Source organism: Heterodontus francisci, chromosome 36, assembly GCF_036365525.1.
Source record: "Heterodontus francisci isolate sHetFra1 chromosome 36, sHetFra1.hap1, whole genome shotgun sequence".
Lineage (NCBI taxonomy): Eukaryota > Metazoa > Chordata > Chondrichthyes > Heterodontiformes > Heterodontidae > Heterodontus > Heterodontus francisci.
The window spans coordinates 12,638,254-12,652,202 of NC_090406.1; the positions used below are offsets into that span (position 1 = coordinate 12,638,254).

Sequence of the window (13,949 nt, forward strand, 5' to 3'; positions counted from 1 at the left end):
TTATTTCTATTCCTCTCTATCTTTCCATTGACAAAAACATTCCATTTTTTTGTTTTCCCTCCCAAAATGCATCACTTCCTCTTCTGCATTAACTTGCATCTGCTGCCTGCCTGCTCGTCCCACTAACCTGTCTTTTGTCCTCCTGAATAAAGGCCTGCTCAACTCACACAAAAAATAACCCAGCCCGAACCCAATGGAACCACACAAGATCCAAGACCAACCCGGCCCAAGTCCCTCCATTTTCCCCCGAGCCCGGCTCGACCACTAGAATTTTCCCTTTACTTACCTTCCGACTCCCAATCTTCAGGAAGCTGCAGCATGAGCGTGATGACGTCATAGAGACGCTCACTGCGCAGAATCAGAGTTTCCCTGCTTGATGCCCCGGACTTGCAGCTCAGGTAAGTTTTTAACTTTTAACACTTACCTGCAGTTCTTGCTGTGTGCACCCAGCCCGACACGTGTTGTCGGGTTCGGGTCTGGTAGCAGGCCTTTACTCCTGAAGTCTTTTTGCAGGCTTCCTTGCTGTTTGTCAAGGGCCTTACACTTGTATCTTTAGCAAATTTTTCTGTTCTGCTGCCTATCTCAAGATCCAAATTATTTATATTTTATATTGAGAACAGAAATTAACCCAGCACTGACTCCACGTTTATGCCATTTGCATCCTTTCTCCAACCCAAAACACCTGTGAACAATATCCCTTGGCTTTCTATCCATCAACCAACTTTCTACACTTTCTTTCATATCAAAATGTCTGAATTTTTTATAGGCAGCCTGCTGTTAGACACTTTATCAAATGCCTTCTGAAAATCCATATGCACTTTTTCTGCTCCATGCCTTTGTCTATATGGTCAGTCACTACTTTAAAAAGTCTGGTAAATTTGCAAACGTGGCTTGATTTTAACAAATCCATGCTGGCTGTCCCTAGTTATCTCATGCCAGTTATCTCTCCCAGATACACACATTATGGATTGCAAGAATTTGCCCACAACAAATGTTAAACTATAGTTACATGGTTTTACCTTCCTCTCCCTTCTCAAGCAAGTTATTACTATCTTCCAGCTCCCTGGCACAAATTGCATATCTGAGGATTGGAAAAATTGTGGTTAGGCCCTCCAGTCTGACTTCCTTCAACAGTTTAGAGTGCATTCCATTAGGGCCCAGCATCTTGTGCACTGAGTTCTGTGTTTTTAAAAACTAAATTGTTTTCTACAGTTACCTCTAACAATGTTGTGTAGTCTTCTCTAGTGCATCTACATTTCCACCATCATGTGGAAATACTGACGCACAATATTTAGCCACATCATTTATCCTCCATAACTGAAAGCCCTTGAGCAAAGAAGGCTGTCCTGCTTTTCCCAACAGAGAATTTGTAACTTTTTTGACATGCTTCAAAATGAGTGGAAAATCATTTTTTGCCAGTACACAGAACATGTTGCCTAAAACAAATTGACAACTTTTGTCTTTATTTTATACTGAATGGAAGTAACTGAGATCTATTCTCAGACTTACGTAATGTTGACTTAGTTAAATTATAGAAAATGCATTTTTTCCTGTGTTAGTGGTTGAGGCAGCAAGTATGTCAATGTTCAAGGTCAAATTGGATAGATGGTTGAAGGGGTATGGTAACAGGGTGAGTAAATAAAAGTAGAGATGTTTTGCTCATGTGAAGGGTAAATGTCAACACTGGGTTGAATGGCCTGTTTTCTGGATTGTAGCTCCTATGCATTCTTTCTTGTAGGTGATTGCAATAAAGGCAAGTATCCCATATGCCTTCCTAACCACCTTATCTACCTGTGCTGCTGCCTTCAATGATCTATGGACCAGTACACCAAGGTCCCGCTGACCACCTGTACTTCCTAGGGTCCTACCATCCATTGTATATTCCCTTGCCTTGTTAGTCCTCCCAAAATGCATCACCTCACACTTTTCAGGATTAAATTCCATTTTGCCACTGCTCTGCCCATCTTACCAGCCCATCTATATCTCCCTGTAATCTAAGGCTTTCCTCATCACTATTTATGGACACCATCAGTTTTCATGCCATCTGCGAACTTATTTATCATACCTCCTATATTCACGTCCAATCATTAATGTACACTACAAACAGCAAGGATCCCAGCACCTATCCCTGCGGTACATCACTGGTCACCGGCTTCCACTCGCAAAAAACAACCCTCGACCATTACCTTCTGCCTTATGCTACTAAGCCAATTTTGGATCCAATTTTGCCAAATTGCCCTGGATCCCATGGGCTCTTATCTTAACCAGTCTCCCATGCGGGACCTTATTAAAAGCCTTACTGAAATGAGAGCAGGGAAACAGAAAGCAGCTGGGGTCAGTATTCAGGTAAGCTTTTAATTTAAATTTAATTGAAATCAAATATAGAGTAGAGTAAGACTTGATCGATTTATTAGTATATAAACTAAAAACGAATGCGGATTTTTTAAAAAACTAAATACCAGTTGGAAATTTAAAAAACAAATTAAAATCGAAGTAAATAAATAGAGATGCAGGGCCAGGCAATGTGTTGTACCTGCAAGATGTGGGAGCTGGTGGACCCCCATTGCGGTTCCTAGTGATTGTATCTGTAGCAACTGTTGGCTGCTTAAGGAACTCCGGCTCAGAATTGATGAGCTGGAGTCTGAGCTTCTGACACTGCGACACATTAAGGAGGGGGAGAATTACCTGGACACTGTTTCAGGAGACAGTCACACCCCTTAGATTAACTACCTTGAATTCGGCCAGTGGTCAGGGACAGGAGGGTGTGACTAGGAGTGAGGCAGGTAGAGGGATCCAGGAGGTGATGTTGCAGGAGCCTCAGCCCTTGTCCTTGTCCAACAGGTTCGAGATTCTTGCTCCCTGTGTGGACGAGGGAGGATGAGCAAACTGACCGTAGCACCGTGGTACAGGGAGCCATTCAAGTGGGGGGAGAAAAGAGAAATGTAGTCGTAATCGGGGATAGTATAGTTAGGGGCATAGACACTGTTCTCTGTAGCCAGGATCGAGAGTCCCGAAGGCTGTGTTCCCTACTTGGTGCCATGGTTCAGGATATCTCATCTGGGCTGCAGAGGGACTTGGAGTGGGAGGGGAAAGATCCAGTTGTCGTGATCCATGTAGGTACCAATGATATAGGTAGAATGAGGATAGAGGTTCTGCTGAGGGAATATCAACAGCTGGGGGCTAAATTAAAAAGCAGAACCAAAAAGGTAGTAATTTCCAGATTACTACCTGAGCCACGAGCTAATTGGCACAGGGTCAATAAGATTAAAGAGGTAAATGCGTGGCTCAGATTGGTGTGGGAGAAATGGGTTCGATTTCATGGGACATTGGCAGCAGTACTGGGGAAGGAGGGGGCTGTTCCAATGGGACGGGCTCCACCTGAATCATACTGGGACCAGAGTCCTGGCGAATCGCATAACTAGGGCTGTAGATAGGGCTTTAAACTAAATAGTGGGAGGGGAGGGTTCAGTTGCATGGAAAATTAGGATGTCAAAGTTAAAGGAGAAGGTAGGAATGCAGGTTAGTGATGAGGCTGATTGTTACCAGAAAATAAAAGGAAGGGACAGAACGTGTGAACGTCATATTGCACCAAGGAATTGTACAAGAGTAGGGAAGTTTGATAATAGAGCAAACTTAAAGGCTTTGTATTTGAATGCACGAAGCATTCGGAATAAAATAAATGAATTAACAGCGCAAATAGAGACGAATAGGTATGAATTTGTGGCAATTACTGAGACGTGGTTGCAGGGGAACCAGGTTTGGGAATTGAATATCCAAGGGTACTCAGTATTTTGGAACGATAAGAAGGAAGGAAAAGGAGGAGGTGTAGCTTTGTTAGTAAAGGAAGAGATCAGCACTGTAGTGAGAAACGATATAGGCACTGGGGATCAAGACGTAGAATCCGTCTGAGTAGAAATAAGAAATAGCAAGGGAAAGAAGACCCTGGTGGGAGTAATCGATAGGTCCCCAAACAGTAGTTCTGCAGTGGGGCACAGTATAAACCAGGAAATACTGGGGGCTTGTACGAAAGGTACGGCAATAATGGGCGGCACAGTAGTTAGCACTGCAGCCTCACAGCTCCAGGGACCCGGGTTCGATTCTGGGTACTGCCTGTGCGGAGTTTGCAAGTTCTCCCTGTGACCACGTGGGTTTTCGCCAGGTGCTCCGGTTTCCTCCCACAGCCAAAGACTTGCAGGTGATAGGTAAATTGGCCATTGTGAATTGCCCCTAATGTAGGTAGGTGGTAGGGAATATGGGATTACTGCAGGGCTAGTATAAATGGGTGGTTGTTGGTCGACACAGACTCTGGCCGAAGGGCCTGTTTCAGTGCTGTATCTCTTTATTAAAAAAAAAATAATCATGGGTGATTTTAATATGCATATAGACTGGATTAATCAGATTGGCAAAGATAGCCTCGAGGGAGAATTCATTGAATGTATTAGAAATTGTTTTTTGGAGCAATATGTTGTGGAACCAACCAGGGAACAGGCTATTCTCAATTTGGTATTGTGTAATGAGGTGGGATTAATTGATGATCTCATAGTTAAGGATCCTCGAGTGATCACAGCATGCTAGAATTTGAAATTCAGTTTGAGGGCGAGAAACTGGAGTCCCACACTCACGTTCTGGAGTTAAACAAAGGTAATTACACAGGCATGAGGACAGATTTGGCCCGGATGGACTGGGCAGGAAGACTGAAAGGTAGGACTGTTGATGAGCAGTGGCAGATGTTTAAGGAGATAGTCGATTCCTCCCGACTAAAATATTTTCCAGAGAGGAAGAAAGATTCTAAGAGGGGGAAAAAACATCCCTGGCTAAGCAAAGAAGTTAAGCAGAACAAAGACAAAAACTCAGGCACACCATATTGCAAAGGCCAGTGGCAGGCTGGAAGATTGGGAAACTTTTAAAGATCAACAAAGGGTTACTAAAAATGTAATAAAAAGAGCAAAGGTAAATTATGAAAGAAAACTAGCGCAAAATATAAAAATGGATAGCAAAAGCTTCTATAAGTATATAAAAGGTAAGAGAGTAGCTAAAGTGTTTGTTGGTCCCTTGGAGGATGAGATTGGGGAGTTAATTGTGGGGAACACAGAAATGGCGGAGACACTAAATCAGTATTTTGCTTTAGTTTTCACAGTGGAGGACACTAGTACCAGCCCAGTAGTAACAGGTAATGCAGAGGTTATAGAAAGAGAGGAACTTAGAAGAATCATCGTCACTAGGGAAAAAGTACCGAGCAAACTATTGGGATTGAAGGCAGACAAGTCCCCAGGGCCTGATGGCCTACATCCTAGGGTCTTAATGGAAGTGGCAGCGGCGATAGTGGATCCATTGGTTATAATCCAAAATTCCCTGGATGCGGGAAAGGTTCCAGTGGATTGGAAAAAAGCTAACATAACTCCCTTATTCAAAAAGGGAGGGAGGCAGAAAGTAGGAAACTATAGAGCAGTTTGTTTAACATCTGTCAGTGGGGAAATTTAGAATCCATTAGTAAGGAAGTAATAACAGGACATTTAGAAAGTCAAAACGCAATCCATCAGAGTCAGCATGGTTTTATGAAGGGTAAATAGTGTTTGACTAATTTGCTAGAGTTCTTCGAAGCTGTGACAAGCAAAGTGAATAATGGGGATCCTGTAGATGTAGTCTATCTGGACTTCCAGAAGGCATTTGATAAGGTGCTGTGCGGAAGGTTAACACACAAGGTAAGATCACATGGGGTTGGGGCAATTTATTAGCTTGGATAGAGGATTGGGGCGGCACAGTGGTGCAGTGGTTAGCACCGCAGCCTCACATCTCCAGCGACCCAGGTTCGGTTCTGGGTACTGCCTGTGTGGAGTTTGCAAGTTCTCCCTGTGACCACGTGGGTTTCCGTCGGGTGCTCCGGTTTCCTCCCACAGCCGAAGACTTGCAGGTTGATGGGTAAATTGGCCATTGTAAATTGCTGCTACTCTAGGTAGGTGGTAGGAGAATGGTGGGGATGTGGTAGGGAATATGGGATTAATGTAGGACTAGTATAAATGGGTGGTTGCTGGTGGGACAGACTTGGTGGGCCGAAGGGCCTGTTTCAGTGCTGTATCTCTGTGATTCTCGGATTGGCTAACCAACAGAAAACAGAATCGGGATAAATGGGTCTTTTTCTGGTTGACAAGATGTAACTAGTGGGGTGCCACAGGGTTCGGTCCTTGGGTCCCAACTGTTTCCAATCTATATACATGACTTGGATGCAGGGATAGCAGGTACTATAGCCAAATTTGCAGATTACACTAAAATAGGTGGGTTCGATTCTGGGTACTGCCTGTGCGGAGTTTGCAAGTTCTCCTCGTGTCTGCGTGGGTTTTCGCCGGGTGCTCCGGTTTCCTCCCACATCCAAAGACTTGCAGGTGATCGGTAAATTGGCCGTTGTAAATTGCCTCTAGTGTAGAGAGGTGATGGGGAATATGGGATTACTGTAGAGTTAGTATAAATTGGTGGTTGTTGGTCGGCACAGACTCGGTGGGCCGCAGGGCCTGTTTCAGTGCTGTATCTCTAAATAAAAAGTAAGTTGTAATAAAGAAATAAGATATTTACAAATGGATAGTTTAGGTGAATGGACCAAAATTTGGCAGATGGAGTTTAACGTGGATAAGTGTGAGGTTATCCATTTTGGTCGGAAGAATACAAAGGCAAATTATTATCTAAATGGAAAGAAACTTCAGAGTGCTTCGGTGCAGAGGGATTTGGGTCTTCTCATGCATGAATCGCAGAAAGCTAGTATGCAGGTGCAGCAGGTAATAAGTAAGGCAAATGGAATTTTGGCATTTATTGCTAAAAGAATAGAACATAAAAGTAGGGAAATGTTGCTGCAACTGTACAAGGCATTAGTGAGACCGCACCAGAAGTATTGCGTACAGTTTTGGTCCCCTTACTTGAGTGATGTTGTTGCATTGGAGGCAGTTCAGAGGAGGTTCACTAGATTGATTCCAAGGATGAGGGGTTTGTCTTATGAAGAGAGCAATTTAGGCCTTTACTCTCTAGAGTTTAGAAGAATGAGAGGAGATCTAATTGAGATAAATAAGATGATTAAGGGATTGACAAAGTAGGCAAAGAGGGGATGTTTCCTCTTGTGGGGCAATCTAGAACGAGAGGTTATAGTTTTAGGATAAGGGGTAGCAGATTTAAAACAGAGAAAAGGAGAAATTGCTTCTCTCAATGGGTTGTAAGTCTGTGGAATTCACTACCCCAGAGTGCGGTGGATGCTGGGACATTGAGTAAATTTCAGGAGGAGATAGGCAGATTTTTAATTAGTAATGGGTTGAAGGGTTATGGAGAACGGGCAGGAAAGTGGAGTTGACCCCGAGATGTGATCAGCTGTGATCATGTTGAATGGCGGGGCAGGCTTGACTGGCTGAATTGCCTACTCCTGCTCCATGTTCTTATGAAGTCCGTGTGGACTACATCAACTGCTTTACCTTGATCTACACATCTAGTCACCGCCTCGCAAAATTCAATCAAGTTTAGTTAGACACGATCTTTTCCTGACAAAGCTATGCTGACTATCCCTGATTAATCCCTGCCTCTCCAAGTGGAGATTAATCCTGTCCCTCAGAATTTTTTCCAATAGTTTCCCAACCACTGATGTTAGACTCACTGGCTTGTAATTACCTGGTTTATCCCTGCTACCCTTCTTGACTAATGGTACCACATTCACTGTCCTCCAGTCCTCTGGTACCTCTCCTGTGGCCAGAGCGGATTTGGAAATTTGTGTCAGAGCCCCTGCTATCTCTTCCCTTGCCTCCCATAGCAGCCTGGGATACATCTCATCTGGGCCTGGGGATTTATCCACTTCTAAGCCTGCTAAAACAGCTAATACTTCCTCCCTTTCAATACTAATATTTATTTCAAGCGGAGGCAGCAACAAAACTAGTTACCAGTTTGGAAAGTTAGCTCTTCTATATTGTGCACTAAGGCGGTTCGAGCACTACGTCTGATCAAATTTATTAAACTAGTTCTAGGGACCTATAACTGAATGCAGATCTGTTTGTAATTTGTCTATTCTTGATACCAGTTGATGCTACTTGAATCTCGTGCCAAAGTTTGGAACTTTTATGTTTACGTATATTGGCTCGTGACCTAAAGTATTTAGAAATGTATCTGCCTCATTCCTAAATGAAACAATTTCTGGATTTGCTTCCTTGATAAATGAAGGTGTTTACACTGGTAATTACAAACTATTACATTTTTTAAAACTGGGAAATAAATTCAGTAAAGCAGATAATGCTCGAGAAAATAGAACAGTAAAACCAGTGCTGGTAATGTTTCTCATTGTAAGACTGTTCTAACTTAGAATTTTGACACATGAAGCTGAAACTACTTGGGATAGAAATTAAACTTGAACCATAAATGTCCCCTTGGGTAGTAGCAAAAATGAAATATCAAACGGCTGCAGAGCAAACCAGGGAGTGGAATTAGCAGATAAGGCAGCTAATGTAAAGTAAAACATAATGGGTAGAATGGCCCATTTCTCTGATGAAATGTTCTGACTTTTGGGTCTGGTCTGACTTTCTGTCTTTGCTTTTAGTTGCACCACAATGTAAAATATTAATTTGCCCTGTTAACCTTAATCTGCAATATTAAAACTCTAGAATCTAGCTGTACTGGTACTTGCAGAACTTCACATCTGTGCCTGTGCCATGTTGCTATTTCCCAACCTGAACCTAGTTGGCCCCCTTCACCCACTTCTCTCCCCAGTTTGTAGGCTCTACTCATGCCACTTCTGCATGATCCATGCCTGGCCTCATACTACCCCAGGTTCACTGTCCAGCATGCAGCTACAATAATACTCCATCAGGTGCTGCTGGAGACTGGGAATTTGAGTATTAAGTGACCACACTAGTTATGTGCATCAAGGGCCAGCAGAACGGCTTCTGCTTTGCTGTTTTCTTTTGCAATCAGCACTGGAAGAAATTGTGCAATTAATTAGAAGTATATCAGTGCTGTTCAGAAGTCAACTTGGATTTCACATAAAGTTTGTCTTCTCGCTGGGTTTGTTTATTTCCCATGCCCCCAAACATGAGTCCAGTGTCAGCAGTTTCCCACCTCAATCCCCTTGAGATCACAGCCCGCTCCAGATCCACCTCAACATCAACAGGTAGACAATCTAGCTGGTATAAGTATATCCATGGGCCAGACATTCTGGAGATTTGCTCAAATGCCAAATGTTTCTTCAGAAGAATGACTAGATAAGACTAATGTGCAACATGGGTAAATTGTATTAAGTTCAATAAAGAGAATCAGCTTGATGGCCTAAAGGCCTTTGTTCTTATGAACCTGTGGTCCATCACCAGTGCTGTCTATAAAGAAGTAAATATCTGTACTTCATGCAGGAGCACAATCAACCTCTTTGTCGGTAGAGTTCAGTTCAGCAGATTCCCTTTCAACAAGCAAACCCACAGAAGAGGAGGAAGAGGAGGAGGATGAAGAGAATGATGATGATAACCTTCCTAGTATACTGCTGCACCAAGGTGAGACACCTTTTCTCCAATCCTCTGGTGTATATTCATGAAATGTAATTTATCTTTCTCTGATGTCTTGCCACTGTACCATATCCCAAAAACTGGCAGAGTAAAGGTCATGTCACCGTATAATGCTGTTCGAACAGGATTGACCTATACGGTTTAAAGTTGTAAGATGTCAACTGTTTTTATAATGGAAATGTAGTGCCACTTAGATAATGTCTATCATCAGTGTAAATCATTTAAACTTATTGCTGTTTAGTGTCTCCCTCATATAATATAACTACTTCAAGAAGTAAAACCAAAATACTGCAGATGCTGGAAATATGAAACACAAACAAGAAATGCTGGAAATACTCAGCAGGTCTGGCAGCATCTGTGGACAGAGAAACAGAGGTAACGTTTCAGGTCAGTGACCCTTCATCAGAATTGGCAGATATTAGAAATGTCAAAGGTTTTAAGCAAGTAAAGCGGGGGTGGGGCAAGAGATAACAAAAGAGAAGCTGTTGATAAGACAAGGTCACAGAGAATAACTGACCAGAAGGTCATGGAGCAAAGCTAAACGGCATGTTAATGGTGTGCTGAAAGACAAAGCATTAGCACAGAGAGGGTGTTAATGGACAGAAAACTGAGCAGCCTGGCCCCAAGCACAAACATGAAAAAAACAGTGGGTAGGCACAGTAGAAACAAACTAAAATAAAATAAACACAAAGAAAAAATAACTCAAAATTAAAGGGGGGGCCCGTCATGCTCTGAAATTATTGAATTCGATGTTCAGTCCGGCAGGCTGTAGCGTGCCTAATCGGTTAATGAGGTGCTGTTCCTCGAGCTTGCGTTGATGTTCACTGGAACACTGCAGCAATCCCAGGACAGAGATGTGAGCATGAAAGCAGCGGGCGGAGTGTTGAAATGGCCAGCAACCGGAAGCTCGGGGTCATGCTTTCAGACTGAGCAAAGGTGTTCTGCAAAGCGGTCTCCCAGTCTATGTTTGGTCTTGCCAATGTTGAGGAGACCACATTGTGAGCAGCAAATACAGTATACTAAATTGAAAGAAGAACAAGTAAATCACTGCTTCACCTGAAAGGAGTGTTTGGGGCCTTGGATAGTGAGGAGATAAATGGGCAGGTATTACACCTCCTGCAATTGCAGGGGAAGGTGCCGTGGGAAGGGGGCGAGGTTTTGGGGTAATGGAGGAGTGGACCAGGGTGTCGCGGAGGAAACAGTCCCTTCGGATGGCTGACGGGAAGGGAGGGGAAGATGCGTTTGGTAGTGGCATCGCACTGGAGGTGGTGGAAATGGCAGAGGATGATCCTTTGGATATGGAGGCTGGTGGGGTGGAAAGTGAGGACAAAGGGAATCCTGTCACATCTCTGGGAGGGAGGGGAAGGGGCGAAGTTAGAGGTGCGGGAAATGGGCCAGACACGGTTGAGTGCCCTGTCAACCACAGTGGGGCGGGTGAGAGGGGGGGCGGAATCCTCGATTTGAGGATAAAGGAAGACATATCAGAAGCGCTGTCATGGAAAGTTGCATCATCAAAGCAAATGTGTCGGAGATGGAGAAACTGGGAGAATGGAATGAAGTCCTTACAGGAGGCAGGGTGTGAAGAAGTGTATTTGAGGTAGCTGTTGGAGTCGGTGGACTTATAATGAATATTAGTAGACAGCCTATCCCCGGAGATGGAGACAGAGAAGTCGAGGAAGGGAAGGGAAGTGTCGGAGATGGATCATGTTAAGGTGAGAGAAGGGTGGAAATTAGAAGCAAAGTTGATAGTTTTCCAGTTCCGGGCGGGAGCAGGAAACAGCACCAATACAGTCATCAATATACCGGAAAAAGAGTTGGGGCAGGGGGCCTGAGTAGGACTGGAACAAGGAATGTTTGACATATCCCACAAAAAGGCAGGCATAACTAGGACCCATGCGGGTACCCATTGCAACACCTTTTACTTGAAGGAAGTGAGTGGAGTTGAAGGAGAAGTACTCTTCTGACTCCCTACGTCATTTTGACAATTTCCAGTTTCCTGGCCCCAACCGCCGCCTCTTCACTATGGGCGTCCAATCTCTCTACACCTCTATCCCCCACCGGGAAGGTTTGAGAGCTCTCCGCTTCTTCTTTGAACAGAGGCCCAACGAGTCCCCATCCACCATCCTCCTCTGCCTGGCTGAACTTGTTCTCACATTGAGCAACTTCTCCTTCAACTCCACTCACTTCCTTCAAGTAAAAGATGTTGCTATGGGTACCTTCATGGGTCCTAGTTATGCCTGTCTTTTTGTGGGATATGTCGAACATTCCTTGTTCCAGTCCTACTCAGGCCCCCTGCCCCAACTCTCTCTTCGGTACATTGATGACCGTATTGGTGCCGTTTCCTGCTCCCGCCAGAACTGGAAAACTTTATCAACTTTGCTTCTTATTTCCAACCTTCTCTCACCTTATACATGGTCCATCTCCGACACTTCCCTTCCCTTCCTTGACTTCTCTGTCTCCATCTCCGGGGATAGGCTGTCTACTAACAATCATTATAAGCCCACCGACACTCTCAGCTACCTCGACTACACTCACTCACACCCTGCCTCCTGTAAGGACTCCGTTCCATTCTCCCAGTTTCTCCGTCTTGACGCATCTGCTCTGATGATGCTATCTTCCATGACAGCGCTTCTGATATGTCTTCCTTTTTCCTCAATTGAGGATTCACCCCCCCCAACTGTGGTTGACAGGGCACTCAACCGTGTCCAGCCCATTTCCTGCACCTCTACCCTCACCCCTTCCCCTCCCTCCCAGAACTGCGACAGGATTCCCCTTGTCCTCGCTTTCCACCCCACCAGCCTCCACATCCAAAGGATCATCCTCTGCCATTTCCGCCACGTCCAGCGTGATGCCACGACCAAACGCATCTTCCCCTCCCTTCCCCTGTCAGCATTCTGAAGGGATCATTCCTTCCATGTCACCCTGGTCCACTCCTCCATTACCCCCACCACCTCGTCCCCTTCCCATGGCACCTTCCTCTGCAATCGCAGGAGGTGTAATACCTGCCCATTTACCTCCTCTCTCCTCACTATCCAAGGTCCCAAACACTCCTTTCAGGTGAAGCAGCGATTTACTTGTACTACTTTCAATTTAGTATACTGTATTCGCTGCTCACAATGTGGTGATCTCTACATTGGTGAGACCAAACGCAGACCTGGTGACCGCTTTGCAGAGCACCTCCGCTCAGTCCGAAAGCATGACCCCGAGCTTCCGGTTGCTGGCCATTTCAACACACCCCCCTGCTCTCATGATCATATTTCTGTCCTGGGATTGCTGCAGTGTTCCAGTGAACATCAATGCAAGCTCAAGGAACAGCGCCTCATTTACTGATTAGGCACGCTACAGCCTGCCAGACTGAACATTGAGTTCAGTCATTTCAGAGCATAACTGGTTGCCCCTGTTCTTTTTAGTTACTTTTTCTTTTTTTATGTGTTTATTTTAGTTTGTTTCTACTCTGTCTACCCACTTTTTTCATGTTTGTGCTTGGGGCCAGGCTGCTCAGTTTTCTGTCCATTAACACCCTCTCTGTGCTAATGCTTTGTCTTTCAGCACACCAATAACATGCCATTTGCCTTTGCTCCATGATGTTCTGGTCACTTATCCTCTGTGACCTTGTCCTATCAACAGCTTCTCTTTTGTTATCTCTTGCCCCACCCCGCTTTACTTGCTTAAAACCTTTTTCATTTCCAATGTCTGCCAGTTCTGATGAAGGGTCGCTTACCTGACTCTCCACAGATGCTGCCAGACCTGCTGAGTATTTCCAGCATTTCTTGTTTGTGTTTCAGAATTCCAGCATCTGCAGTATTTTGCTTTTATGTTAACATCCTGGTGAATCCTCTCTGCACCCACTCCAGTGCAATCACATCCTTCCTATAGTGCAGTGACCAGAACTGTATATAGTACTCCAGCTGTGGCCGAACTAGTGTTTTATACATCTCCATCATAACCTCCCTGCTATTATATTCTATGCCTTGGCTAATAAAGGCAAGTATCTCATATGCTTTCCTAACCACCTTATGTACCTGTGCTGCTGTAGATGTACAAAGGGACCTGGGTGTCCTTGTAAGTAAGTCACCAAAAACTAACATGAAGGTGCAGCAAGCAATTAGGAAGACTAATGGTATGTTAGCCTTTATCACAAGACGATTTGAGTACAGGAGTCGTGAAGTCTTGCGTCATTGTATAGAACCTTGGTTAGGCCCGCACTTGGAGTACTGTGTGCAGTTTTGGTTCCCTTATCTTAGGAAGCATATAATCACCGTAGAGTGAGTGCAACAAAGGTTCACCAGACTTGTTCCCGGGATGACGGGACTGTACTATGAAGAAAGATTGGGGAAACTGAACCTGTATTCTCCAGAGTTTCAAAGAATGAGAGGTAATCTCATTGAAACCTACAAAATACTTAAAGGGATAAATGCAGGTAAGATGTTTCCCCTG

General features: G+C 44.4%; 2 protein-coding genes across 2 annotated transcripts in view; both read left to right on the forward strand.

The window, feature by feature from the left end:
• LOC137351435 (PWWP domain-containing DNA repair factor 3B-like) overlaps positions 1-377 on the forward strand; it is a 55,849-nt gene extending 55,472 nt beyond the window's left edge. Inside the window, exon 6 of the mRNA XM_068015880.1 lies at positions 308-377. Coding sequence (XP_067871981.1) covers positions 308-377 — 70 coding nt within the window. The remainder of the gene's footprint in view (positions 1-307) is intronic.
• LOC137351436 (PWWP domain-containing DNA repair factor 3A-like) overlaps positions 377-13,949 on the forward strand; it is a 39,996-nt gene continuing 26,423 nt past the window's right edge. Inside the window, exons 1-2 of the mRNA XM_068015881.1 lie at positions 377-398; positions 9,363-9,500. Of these exons, the coding sequence (XP_067871982.1) occupies positions 377-398; positions 9,363-9,500 (160 nt within the window). The remainder of the gene's footprint in view (positions 399-9,362; positions 9,501-13,949) is intronic.